This window comes from Carcharhinus amblyrhynchos, unplaced genomic scaffold (genome assembly GCF_965287045.1).
Source record: "Carcharhinus amblyrhynchos unplaced genomic scaffold, sCarAmb.v2.hapA chromosome_186, whole genome shotgun sequence".
NCBI lineage: Eukaryota > Metazoa > Chordata > Chondrichthyes > Carcharhiniformes > Carcharhinidae > Carcharhinus > Carcharhinus amblyrhynchos.
The window spans coordinates 273,128-286,231 of record NW_027649926.1 but is presented as its reverse complement, the minus strand read 5'-3'; the positions used below and the strand labels follow the sequence as shown (position 1 = coordinate 286,231).

General features: G+C 44.7%; 1 protein-coding gene across 8 annotated transcripts in view; it reads right to left on the bottom strand.

The window, feature by feature from the left end:
- Window positions 1-13,104, bottom strand: part of sacs2 (sacsin molecular chaperone 2) — a 122,839-nt gene that overhangs the window by 28,537 nt on the left and 81,198 nt on the right. For all 8 annotated transcript variants that reach the window (XM_080183216.1, XM_080183218.1, XM_080183215.1 and 5 more), the window contains one exon: window positions 6,003-6,114. In XM_080183216.1, the coding sequence (XP_080039342.1) occupies window positions 6,003-6,114 (112 nt within the window). The remainder of the gene's footprint in view (window positions 1-6,002; window positions 6,115-13,104) is intronic.

Genomic DNA, 13,104 nt, shown 5'->3' with positions numbered 1-13,104 from the left:
GATGCAGGCCTCAGTGTAATGGCAGAGGAAAATCAGTGTGAATGCTTCATTGCAACAATATCAACGGAGACAGCATAGGTTGGTGCACATATGGTCCTTAATGATGATCTATTTGGAAGATGATTAGGATGAGATGTTCCCTTGCTTTCCGTGTATCAACCTCCATGCTTGATTGCAGAAAATTGCAGAATGAAGCTGTGGATATCCTTCCATTTTTATTTCTCTGTTCTCCTCTTCAGATGAGGCTTTTATCTCTTCTTCCTCCTCCAAGTTGATGTTTTTGCCCCTTTACATGATAAGATTACATAGTTAACAGCACATTAGGGCTTTTTGTGAGACCCTCATTGAGTCAGACCTAGAGAATTCATGATTGAGGCAATGGGAGTGCATCTTCAAAAGATTGATGCTTTTCTCTGTAATGGCCCTTGTTGTGCTGTGACTAATATTGCATTGTTCTCCTGACAGGTGTCAACTGCCAGGTCCTAAAAGGGTAGCCCCTGTCTCTGAGGATCTACCCATTCATCTGTGGGCTTGAAAGAAACAAGTGAGGTACTTGTGAGCGTTGAAGTATATTGGCATCATGACTGCAATTAGAATTCTCTGCCGTTGATAAACATTACTGATGTTGATAATGTTGCCTTGATTGAGTGAATTCTATTATACTCTGAAGATGCAAAAAGTCTGCAATGACTGCAAATTCCAATGCGATCTCCATCTGGCTGTCCTCTTCTGCTTGGAATCTTATGAAGTCTCCAGCTTGTACAGTGCATTTGTCACCTCCGTAATGCAGCAACTTTCACCTGTAGATCCCTGGAGGAGCCACAGACATAAAATTTGGAGCTGCAGTGGCCTTCAAAGTCACTGGCATAGAGTGCCAATGAATTTCCATTGATACAAGTTGTCCTGCATCAGGGTGCAAAAGTCTATGTCTGTCTCCCTTCAGCAGTTTCTTCAAGCACTGCCCTTTGCTGTATGTCAACCTGGCTCTGTAAACTCTTGGATGTGCTGGGAACTTGCATTTTTTCTATCGCTGCCTAGCCTCCTGTCCTTGTGCTGTATCCTGCTACTGCTGCTGAGTGCCGAACTCTGGTTCGTTTGCAGGACGGTGAAGAAAACGATCCAGTTTAGCCCACTCCATGTCTCCAGAGTGGACCGAACACACAGAAAAATCAAATGCGACTTCACAGGAAAACAGATAGTTGGTTGGTTGATGATTATTTTTCTCAAATACCTTTCAAAACTCAGGTAATTTTAGTATTTGTATGGTTGTATTAGTAATAGTAAAGTTTACTAATAACAATAAAACTCATTGGGTGGAATTCTTCATTTTTGAAAGTAAGTGTGGTGGCAGGAGGCAGCTTTCCCATTGGTCAGATCCAACGCCTCAGTTGAGTGCTGCCTCTTTAAATTTTGGACGTAAAATCTTTGGATTGAACATTTTCTGCCCGAGGCTCCACCCTCCAAGGGTGTCAGATAAATGAGTTTTTACATGGAAAAAATACTTCTCCAAAAAGCAATCCAATGATTTACCCTCCTGAAAATCAAAAGAACTCTCCCAGTAAGTCAGGTAAATTATATATAGGTAGCCAGCTTTCAATGGGTGAGTTACTGAAGGCAAAAAGATTTGTGTCAATTCCACTAAATCGGTGAGATTACATTCAATCCTTGCAAATCCCTGCCTGTCTAAATACTAGGCCCCGCTCAGTAACAAGCTCCTCTCTGTGGCTCCCTGCACCAGTTTACAAACTCCTAGTCAAAGAGGTGAGTTATTCCATGGAGCTGATCCTCCGATCACAGGCTGTTTGTCTCCCACTTATGATTCTGATAGTTCACAAGTCCACCTATCAGTAGCAAATAAGGGAGAGAACCAATCTCTGATTGAAAGAGCAGAAAGCAGCAGCAATGTGCTGAGAGCTGTTGTGCAACAATGAGGTTAGAAACCAGGGGGCCAAATACAACAGGCCAAGGGCCTGAGGAGGGCGACGTGGAGACTGGTCCTGGAGGGCAAATTCTTGGCAGGCTGGGGAAGAGACTGTGCCAAGGTGAATGCGTAGTAGTCAGTGAGAGTGTCCACAAAGTGAGTGAATGAGTGAGAGCGTGTGAGTGAGTGTATCTGAGAGACTGTGTGGGAGTGAGTTAGTGTGAGACTGAGTGACTGCATGAGGGTAATTGTGAGTCTGCTTTACACCCAGTCTCAGGTTTCTTATTCACCCTCACCACCACACACCAACACATACACATGTGCCCACTCATACTCATAAACTGACCTTCTTACACTCTGGTCATTTTTATTCTATATTTTGTTTTAACTTAGCAATTTATTGCTAGAACACTGCTGAACTTTTGCTCAGCAACTGTTTCTTTCCTTAAAACCTCAACGTTAACAAATTCAATTTATTTTCATGCCAAACCATATCGTTCTGAAATTTGCTCATCAGCACCTCAAGTGAGAAAAATATGCAGTTATGCCCCTGCCCGCCAACACTGAGGGGGCAGATTGGACAAACCGGATTTAATTATAAACACTGGTTTCTCAGATTAAACTTCAATATTGATGAAAGGAGCCACACGTTGTTGAAGCTTTGCATCTCGCACCCATCAGAAGAAATGCAAGAGTGACAAATTTCAAACGATCACACCAATAATAGCCAAAAAGGCTACTGATTGACCGGCAAGTTGACTCAAACTGACCAACTGTTGCAATGGGGAACTATAAGCTCTCAAGCTCCCACTCAATTCAACAAAGCACCAGGCTTTAACTTATATTTAAATTGTACACAAATGGGCCATCCTGCATGACGGTGAGGTGTCCATGACTAATGCCCGAGCTTTTGATTCCTTAACTTTCTCTGTTGACTTAACAAAATACTCTTCTCCCTTCCTGCAGCTTCCTGTGCAAATCTCCACACCTGCCCTCCAGCGGGTTCTATAAAATCCTGCCTATCATTACATTGCCCTTTGGGGTTGCTGAATTCTCACCTCCAGCAACTTAGAAAATAGGAGGAGTAGAACATTTGGCTTTTTGAGCCTGCTCTACCATTCATTATGATCATGGCTGATTCAATAGCTTGATCCCGCCTTCCCCCCAAATACTTTGATCCCCTTCGCCCCAAGAGCCATATCTAACTCCTTGAAAACAACTGCTTTGTCAGAGCAAATTCCACAGGCTTACCACTTTCTGGGTGAACATTAGTGCTTTTGCAATTTTATTATTTAAATGGTGAAAAATTACAACATGCTACTGTGCAGAGGGACCTGGGGGTCCTTGTGCATGAATCACAAAATCTCAGTTTGCAGGTGATCAAGAAGGCAAATGGAATGTTGGCCTTTATCGCGAGGGGGATAGAATATAAAAGCAGGGAGGTCGTGCTGCAATTGTACAAGGTACTAGTGAGGCCGCACCTAGAGTACTGTGTGCAGTTTTGGTCCTCTTATTTGAGAAAGGATATATTGGCTTTGGAGGGAGTGCAGAGAAGGATCACCAGGTTGATTCCAGAGATGAGGGGGTTAGCTTATGAGGATAGATTGAGTAGACTGGGCCTGTACTCATTAGAGTTTAGAAGGGAGAGGGGAGATCTTATAGGAGACATATAAGATAATGAAGGGGCTAGACAGGGTAGAAGCAGAGAGATTATTTCCCCTTAGAATGGAAACAAGAACTAGAGGGCACAGCCTCAAAATAAGGGGAGTCAATTTAGAACAGAGTTGAGGAGGAACTTCTTCTCCCAAAGGGTAGTGAATCTTTGGAATTCTCTGCCCATTGAAGCAGTGGAGGATACCTCATTAAATGTGTTTAAGTCACAGATAGATTTTTGACCAATAAGGAAATTAAGGGTTATGGGGAGCAGGCAACTAAGTGGAACTGAACCACTATCAGATCAGCCATGATCTTATTGAATGGTGGGGCAGGCTCAAGGGGCTAGATGGTCTACTCCTGCTCCTATTTCTTATGTTCTTATTAAAAGCCACAGGTCGTGAGAAAGGTCATAAGTAATTGATCGGCAGGGCTTAGAAATTCAGGTGAAAGAATTGGAGTATCAGCGAAAGGAATGGGTATAGTAGAACAGAAATCTATATCAACACGGTGGCACAGTGGTTAGCGCTGCTGCATCACAGCACCAGGGACTTTGGTTCGATTTCCGGCTTGGGTCACTGTGTGTGTGGAGTCTGCATGTTCTCCCTGTGTCTGTGTGGGTTGCCTGCAGGTGCACCGGTTTCCTCCAATAGTGCAAAGATGTGTAGTTTGAGCGGATTAACCGGGATAATTTTTTAAAGTTTATTTATTAGTGTCACAAGGAGGCTTATTCTGCAATGAAGTTAGTGTGAAGATCCTTTAGTTGCCACACTCTGGCGCCTGTTCAGGGACACTAAGGAAGAATTCAGCATGGCCAATGCACCTAACCAATGGGCCAGGAGATTCTCACTTCGGCCAATTCACAGGATTCGTGCATGCATTCCCACCCCGACAGCTTCTCCCAGCACCGGATTTCACATAATTTCAATTTCATTAGCAGGCCTGGGACTGAAGTCTCCGGGTTCGTTAGCATCCCCTCCACCACCAGAGTGGTTCACTCCAGCGGGGATTACAGTGGCCTCCCCGCACTAATGGGATGCTGACCCTGCTGGAGGGGAGTGAAGGGAGGAGGGTGGGGGGCAAATCAGGCTCCCCAGTCCCAGCCTAGACCCCCTGGCACTGCCCAAGGGACACCTTGGCACTGTCCATTAGGCATCAGGCAGTGCCTAGGTGGTGGGGCCTATGGGGGCGGGATTTCCACTGCCACTCTGCAGACATGATCCGTGGGGGAAGGAAGGAGGGGATTCAGGGCTAGCCCAAGAATGGATGGGGACCAGCGATTACACCGTGAGGTTGGAGGTGGGGAGTGTGTTGCACAGCTGGCGATGTGGGGGTTGTGGGATTGCCAGCTATTGAGCTGGCCAGCAATCAGGAGGCTGGCAGACAGAGGCCACTGTGCATGTGCCAATCTCGGAGTAACAGATCGGCACATGCACAGTTGCCCACTCAGTGCTACGCTGCCGGCCTCTTCAGTGGGAGTAGGCCCTGACCACTGATTAATAATAATATACATGCTAGTGACCTCTGAAGAGCACAGCGTGTGGGAGATTCTCCTCTGAACTCCCGCTGAAGGAAAACAGTGTGACTTCTTCCAGTTTTCATGCAAATTTGCTATTTTGAATTTTTTTGGCAGAATTCTGGCCCACGTCTTTTGGGCTGTGGGAGGAAACTGGAGCACCCAGAGAAAATCCATGCAAACACAGGGAGAACATGCAGTCTCTGCACAGACAATAACCCAAGTTGAGAACTGAACTGGGTCCATGGTTCTGTGAGGCAGCAGTGCTCACCATTGTGCTGCCCATAAATGCAAGGGGTTATGGGGATAGGGCAAGGGTTGAGCATGGATAAGAGAGTCTGTAAAAATTGATGGCCTGAATGGCCTCCTTCTGCACTGTAGTGGTTCTACGGTTCTAGTGTGATCATCACCAAATAACCTGTTTGGCCAGCATGGAAGCACAGTGGTTATACCTGCTGTTCTCATAGCGACAGGCACCTGGATTTAATATCAAACGCAGATCATTGTGTATGAGGAGTGTGCATGTTCTCCCCGTGTCTACATGGGTGCTCTGGTTTCCTCCTACAGTGTAAAAATTTGCAGGTTAGGTTGATTGGCCATGCTAAATTGCCCTTTAGGTGTCAGGGGATTAGCTGAGTAAATACCTGGGGTTACATGGATAGGGCATGGGTGGGATTGTTGTCAGTGTAGGATCGATGGGCCAAATGGCCTCCTTCTGCATTGTAGGGATTCTATGTTCTATAATTTTCTTACTTATGTTGACAAAATTAGAATGATCCTCATTACGTCCACATAACTAGGTAGTACTGTATCTTTTAATTAAGATTTGCTTGGAACTTATCAGTTACCTTCAGAAAAACAAATCCTTTTAAATCTTGTCTTTTATCAGTTTTGTATTCTGAACAGACATACCTTGAAACTTTTTAAGATCCTTCATAAACACAGATGTCGTCCCATAAGTCCGTTCATCAAATAGAAACACAACCCCCTTCGCCTCAGCATCATCAGCATTTTGAATTAGTTCCTGAGTAAAATAAATGAAAGAACAGGGTAAATATACACTCCATGGTGAAGCAGTTCCATCTCTTTAGAGCAGGAAAGCAGAGTAGGAGAGAGTAACATTTAACTACAATACAACGAACCCCAGCAGATGCAGTGCAGCAAAACACAGCCAGACAGAAAGTAGCAACAGCAAGAGGCAGGGATATATTGTGAAGCAACATACTCGTTAGAGTTTAGAAGAATGAGGGGAGATCTCATTGAGACGTATAAGATGATGAATGGGATGGATAGGATAGAGGTGGAAAGACTCTTCCCACTCAAAAAAGACAGTAGGACTAGGGGGCACAGCCTCAAGATAAAAGGGGGGCGGTTTAGAACGGAGTTGAGGAGGAACTTCTTCACTCAAAGGGTGGTGAATCTCTGGAATTCTCTGCCCGTTGAAGTGGTGGAGGCTGCCTTGCTAAATATTTTTAAGACGCGGGTTGATGGGTTTTTGATAGGAGAGGGGATTAAGGGTTATGGGGAGAGGGTGGGAAAGTGGAACTGAGCAGCGACAGATCAGCCATGATCTTATTGAATGGCGGGGCAGGCTCGAAGGGCTGGATGGCCTACTCCTGCTCCTATTTCTTATGTTCTTATGTAGGACAAGGAGTTACTTGAGACTGGTAATATTGTGTCAAAGAATGTAGGTTAGGCATTGGACTCCTCAGTAACATAAGAGCTTATCTTTGGTGTGGAAGTAAGTCATCCTCAATTCTAACAGACTGCCTAAAGAGAAGAGGAAAAAATGGATAGATGAATAGATGTAGCAACCCAAGACTGGACAACTATAAAGAGCTGTAGGCCACTCAACCACAATCTGGAACCTTATTGCCCTGCATATCTCCCATTCTATCATTACCACAAGTGAGGAGATCAACCCTACTTCAATGAACAGTTCAGGAGCACATGCCAGATGCAGCACTCAGCTTATCCAAAAATCAGGTGTCAATCTGGTGAAGCTACAAAACAAAACTACATGTGTGCCCAACAACAAATGACAGTCCGAGCTAAGTGATTACAGAACCAATGGATCAAATCTAAATTCTGCAGTCCTGCCACATTCAGCCATGAATGGTGGTAGACAATTAAACAACTCACTGCAGAACAAGACTCCACAAATAGCCCTAATCTCATTATGGAGGAGCCCAATACATCAGTACAAAAGATAAGGCTGAAGAATTTGCTACAATCTTCAGCCAAAATTGCTGAGTGGATGGTCCCCAGCATCACGGATGCCAGTCTTCAGCCAATTCAACTCATCCTACATGATATCAAGAAATGGCTGAGAACATTGAATAATGAAAAGGCTATGGACTCTGACAACATTCCAGCAATAACGGTGAAGACTTGTGCTCCAGAACTCAATGCACCCCTGTCCAAACTGTTTCAGCACAGTGACAGCACTGGCACCTGCCCAGTAATGTGAAAAATTGCCCAACAGTGCCCTGTACACAAAAAGCAGGACAAATTCAACCTAGCCAATTACTGCCCATCAGTCTACTCCTGACCATCAGTAAAGCGATGGAAGGGGTCATCAATAGTACTATAAAGCAGCACTTGCTTAGCAATAACCTGCTCACTGATGTTTGCATTCAGTTTGAGCTCCACGAAGGCCATCAGCTCCTGATCTCATTACAGCCTTGGTTCAAACATGGACAAAAGAGCCGAACTCCAGAGATGAGGTGAGAGTGACTGCCTTTGACATCATTGCAGCATTTGACTGAGTGTGGCATCAAGGAGCCCTAGCTAAACTAGAGCCAATAAGAGTCAGGAAGAAAGCTCTGCTGATTGGAATCACATCTAGAACAAAGGAAGATAGTTGTGGCTGTTGCCAAGTTCTAGGACGTCACTGCAGGAATCCTCAGGAAGTATCCCAGGCTCAACCATCCTCACACCTGTGGTGGGAATCATGGGAGATGGAGCAGAAAATATAGGGAGAACATAAAAATCTGGTTTACATCAACTAGAAAACAGGACATGTTGTTTGCCTGTGCCTTCAAAGGCACCTGATGTCCAATATCAGGAAGATATTTTAATACATAAAAAAAGTAGAGGGGGTTTTAAACTAAATAGTGGAAGCAAGGGATCAAATTTGGTAAGCTGTGATAAATCAAAGAGTAGAGACAAGGCAAAAGAGAGAAAATGAAAAATATGGGCGGGGTCAATAGAGAGCACAAATTTAACAGTAGATCAACAGATGAGACTAGACGTTATGAAAGGAATAAAAGGATGAAACAGAAAGCTCTGTATCTCAATGCATGTAACATTCAGAACAAAGCAGATGAACGATCAGCAGATATAGAAATAAATAAGTATAATCTGATAGCCATTACATAGACATGGCTGCAGGAGGTCATTTGACAATCCTCAGAACATCTGTAATTATACGCCTTCCGTCTGACAAACCTTCTCAAGGAGAACTCATTTGGTTTCACCTCGATGGTGTAACTGAAAGATCAGACTTGGGCCAAGGCAGCAGCAGATGTTAAGCAGATATAACTCCATTTTGATATCACAATGTCTTTTGGTCCTTTGTGCCTCCTTTTTCTTCATCACATTGCCATCTATCACACTCAGTTAGGGAGTCTACATTCATCCTGATCTTTTCATGGACATGGAGCACATTGTGAACTTTGTGATCTCAGTGTCTGTCCTCATGGCCAGCCCTGGCCCTTGCCAGCTACAAAATTCAAACACACCATGACGCTCGTTTAATAATAAAGAGCACTCATCAGATTCATTATAATCTGGGTTGTGTCCCATTAGAACTCTCCAAAGCTTCAGAAGCTACTATATGCATTCTACAGCACGCTGCAAGGTGCCTTTGATTGCATCACATGACCTTTATTTTTAACTTCAATGACCTCTGTGAGGATATAGGTGAGGAGTGGATCCTCAAAAGTGTGAGAGTCAGCTCTGCATCTTCATATTGTGTCAAGGTCCTTGTCGGTGCAATGCAGACAACTGCAAAGTTAGAAAGAATACAGTTGGAGGCTTGTGGATCAGCAAAATGAAGTGCCTTTGAGAGTCAGAGCTCTAGCACTTAAATGTGGGATAGTGCTCACATTTGTCACTGAGCTTCACAACTGAGCACATGAGAGCTGGATACCCACAAGTTGGACGGGGTCACACAGCATCTCTCAGTAAAGCCTCAGATAGAAAATCCTGTCAGATTACAGTGAGTAAACTGAATGTGAGGACTTAGGACCTTTCTCTATTTTTTATATCTCTCAATGAAAATGAAACCTTTACTTGAAAATAATGCAGTCGAGGCAGGTGAACACTTTAGCCTCAATCACAAACAGACAGAAATGACAAATGAATCAAGCAGCACATCATGTGAACAAGCCTCCTTGCACAAGCAGATGACATTAAGAATATGGCATCAATGATGTTGAAAATGATACAAGGCCACACACACATTGTGGTGACGTGAAAGCTAACATCATCAACCTGAGGAACCTGTTCTGAAATCTTCAATAAGCGGCTTTAGGGACCATTATGTCAGGCTTGATGGACAACATCATGACTGATGATGAAGAGGAGGCAGACACACAAGAGCACAACATATGGTCATCAGCCATGCCCTCATCGTGCTTCTAATATTTCTTAACTTTTCTTACCCTACCATTGTGTCTTGGTGCATCCCAGACATTCACAATGGAATTGGAGGCAGCCTGTTGCCCACTACACCTAATGGTCTATGTTGACTTTGGCATGTGTCCTCTGGAGGGCCAAGACTTGGCTGGCCCACGCCTGCTTTGGTGTCCTGCTACAGAACAGGTGCACCCTCTTCAGCCTGTGGAGGTGGGCGCACAGAAAGAGGGGACTAAGATCAACTGGACGCTCCCAAAGTCACCTAGGAGGATGGCCCCAGTATGTTCACATGCCGGCCTCTTCCACTATGGATGTCTGAGGACCCCTGTCTGATTTCTTAAGCAAAAGAGTAAGCTGGAGTGAGATAAAATTACCGCACTCGCACTCGCACTCGTGTGGCCATGGAGGGTTTCTGTCAATGGTTACAGTGATGGAGTGCTGTTCCTACAGCAATGATGAACTACATCCTAACCAAACGCTCCATCATGGTGACCATCAATTTTCCAGTGTTAAACTTGGGCATGGCTATAACCTCAGACTGAATGCGGATGGTTTTTCCATTGTTCGTTGCAATCTGTGCAAAACAGCTGACAAACCTTCCTGACATTCCCTTGATAGGCACTGAAACTCCGTTGAGAGTCCAGAGATTATCATCAAATTCTAATTCAGCAGAATCCTGGCCTCCAGGAGCCCTCCAAGTGACAGCTATCTCAGAAGTCCCTGCCTCTGCCTGCTGTGGACCAACTGTGAGCTGTGCTGACCAAATTGTGACCCCAAGGCTACTCTAGAACTAGATCCTGCCAAAGTACATGTTGCTGCCCTGCAGAAGCTGTGGGTGAGTGCTGTGACGGATAATCAATGGTGCTCTCTTTGTCTTCTACATCCAAATGTCTTCAGAACTGGAGGAAAGGAGCTGGCTGGATGATGCACATGGACAGCTTCCAGGAGTGTCTACAGAAGAAAGTGCAGATTACTCAAGTATGGCAAGCAACTGGAGAATAGCAGAATAGATTCACAATATGGGTGTCTGATGGCCAAGCTGGTGCAAGGTCCTCAATTGGGTTGGCATGCCCTTTTCACTGTTGCCACATGCATGATCCCAGTCATCTCTGGCCTGTGGAATGGCACACTCTGCCTATGGGGTGAAGGCCTCAATATCAGCCATTCTACCTCTCGGCTAGGATTTCTCCTTCTTATAGTGTACAGTTTGTCCTACATGAAGACAAATGGAGAGACTGCGAGCAGATGATAAGGATGCCTACATTGTGTGTGTGGTGAGAGGACAGAATGAGGATGCGATGTACACGGGATATGAGTCCAAATGTAGATGCAAAGATATCTATGAGAGTGAGTGGTAATGTGCTTTCAGTGTGCAAGATCCCAGTGGCACGTCATCCTGCTAAATTCTGATGTACTTATGAAAGTGAAATGTGAGTCATATTTCCCTGACGGAACAGATGAGATTATTCGTTTTCTTCTTGCATTGGATTGAAATCCTTTTCTGTGCCACATTGGTGCTGACCGCTGAAGCCACTGCTTCCTTAGACAAAGTAGTGACACAACACAGGGGTAGAGGCCAACCCAGTGAGCCTCACCAGCATCAAGCAGGAGGCCAGCAAAGTGTCACTGAACTTGGAAGCTGCACTCTTCTTGCATTTCAGGGCTATTTCTTCCATGGAGCTATCCTGACCTGGAGACATTGAGAAGGTTGACTGCATTTGCATTTTAATTATGGCAACTGGAGTAGAGAACAGCTGAAATCACAGCAGTTCAGAAATCTGAGGCTGCCAACCTGTGATCCACATGTTTCCAGTTTTTGTATTAGTAACGAGGTGGGAGGCAGGCAATAAGGTGCGAAAACCCATCACTGTGCCTGCTGAGGAAAATGTCACTTTTCCCACCAGCCTTCGCACTTAGAGCATGGATGGAAAATCTCACCCGATACTTTCACCTGCTTTGCATCATCAGCAAACTTTATTCTCCTTCTCTTTGTTGAAGGGATTAGCTAATTACCATATATATTATGTGTAGCTGAGGGGTCCCAGCACTGCGGCACTCTAAGTCACAGCTGGCCAACTTGAAAATGCTCTGTTCATCGCTTTGTCTTTGCTATCTGTCTGTTAACCAATCCTCTAACCATGCTGATAGTTTCTCTCTAACTCTGGGGGTCCTTTTCTTGCATATTAAGCTTTTCAGTTCAATTCAAATTCAACTTAGTGCACTTTGGAAATTCATTTCAGGCACATCCTTGCTTACTAAAAAATGACATCAAGGAAAAAAATGATCCTATCATAAAGTCTGACTTTGATTAAATATATGTTAAAATTCTTGCAGTACACTACAATAATCAATGAGGCAGCAAAACCACGAAATTGACAAGGAATAAGGGATAGGAAAGTGCAAAAAGATGGAAAATTAATTCCATCTTGACTGCATATCATGCATTTATCAACTCCATTCATCAGATCCTACCTTTCAGAGAAAGGCACAAACTTATTCAAGAACCTATTCTGTATCTGAAGGATTGTGGCCTTCCCCCCAAAGGCATCTGATAGTACCACTGAGGCAAGTGATGATTCGCTACATTGATAATTCATTCATGGGCCATGGGCATCACTGGCTGGCCAGCATTTATTGCTCATCTGCTTTTGCCCTTGAGAAGGTGTTGGTGAGCTGCCTTCCTGAATCGCTGCAGTCCACATGCTGTGGGTTGACCCACAATGCCATTAGGGAGGGAATTCCACGATTTTGACCCAGCAACTGCGAAGAAACACAGATATATTTCCAAGTCAGGATTGTGAGTAGCTTGGAGGGTAACTTGCAGGTAGTGGTGTTCCCAATTATCTGCTACCCTTGTCCTTCTAGATGGTCGTGGGTTTGGAAGGTGCTGTCTAAGGATCTTTGGTGAATTGCTGCAGTGTATCTTGTAGATAGTATACACTGCTGCTGTAATGGTGGAGGGATTGAATGTTTGTAGATCTGGTGGGCTGCTTTGTCCTGAATGGTGTCAAGCTTCCTGGAGAGTTGTTGGTGCTGCACCCATCCAGGCAAGTGGGGAGTATTCCATCACACTCCTGACTTGTGCTCTTGTAGATGGTGGACAGGCTCTGGGGAGTCAGGGGTGGGTTACTTGCAGCAGTGTTACTAGCCTCTGACCTGCTTTGTAGCCAGTGTGTTTATAGGGTGAGTCCAGTTGAGTTTCTGGTCAATGGTAACCCCAAGGATGTTGACAGTGGGAGATTCAGTGATGGTTACACCATTCAATGTCAAGGGACGGTGGTTAGAGCGTCTCTTATTGGTGGTGGTCATTGCCTGGCATTTATGTGGTATGAATGTTACTTGCCACTTGTCAGCTCAAGCCCGGATATTTTCC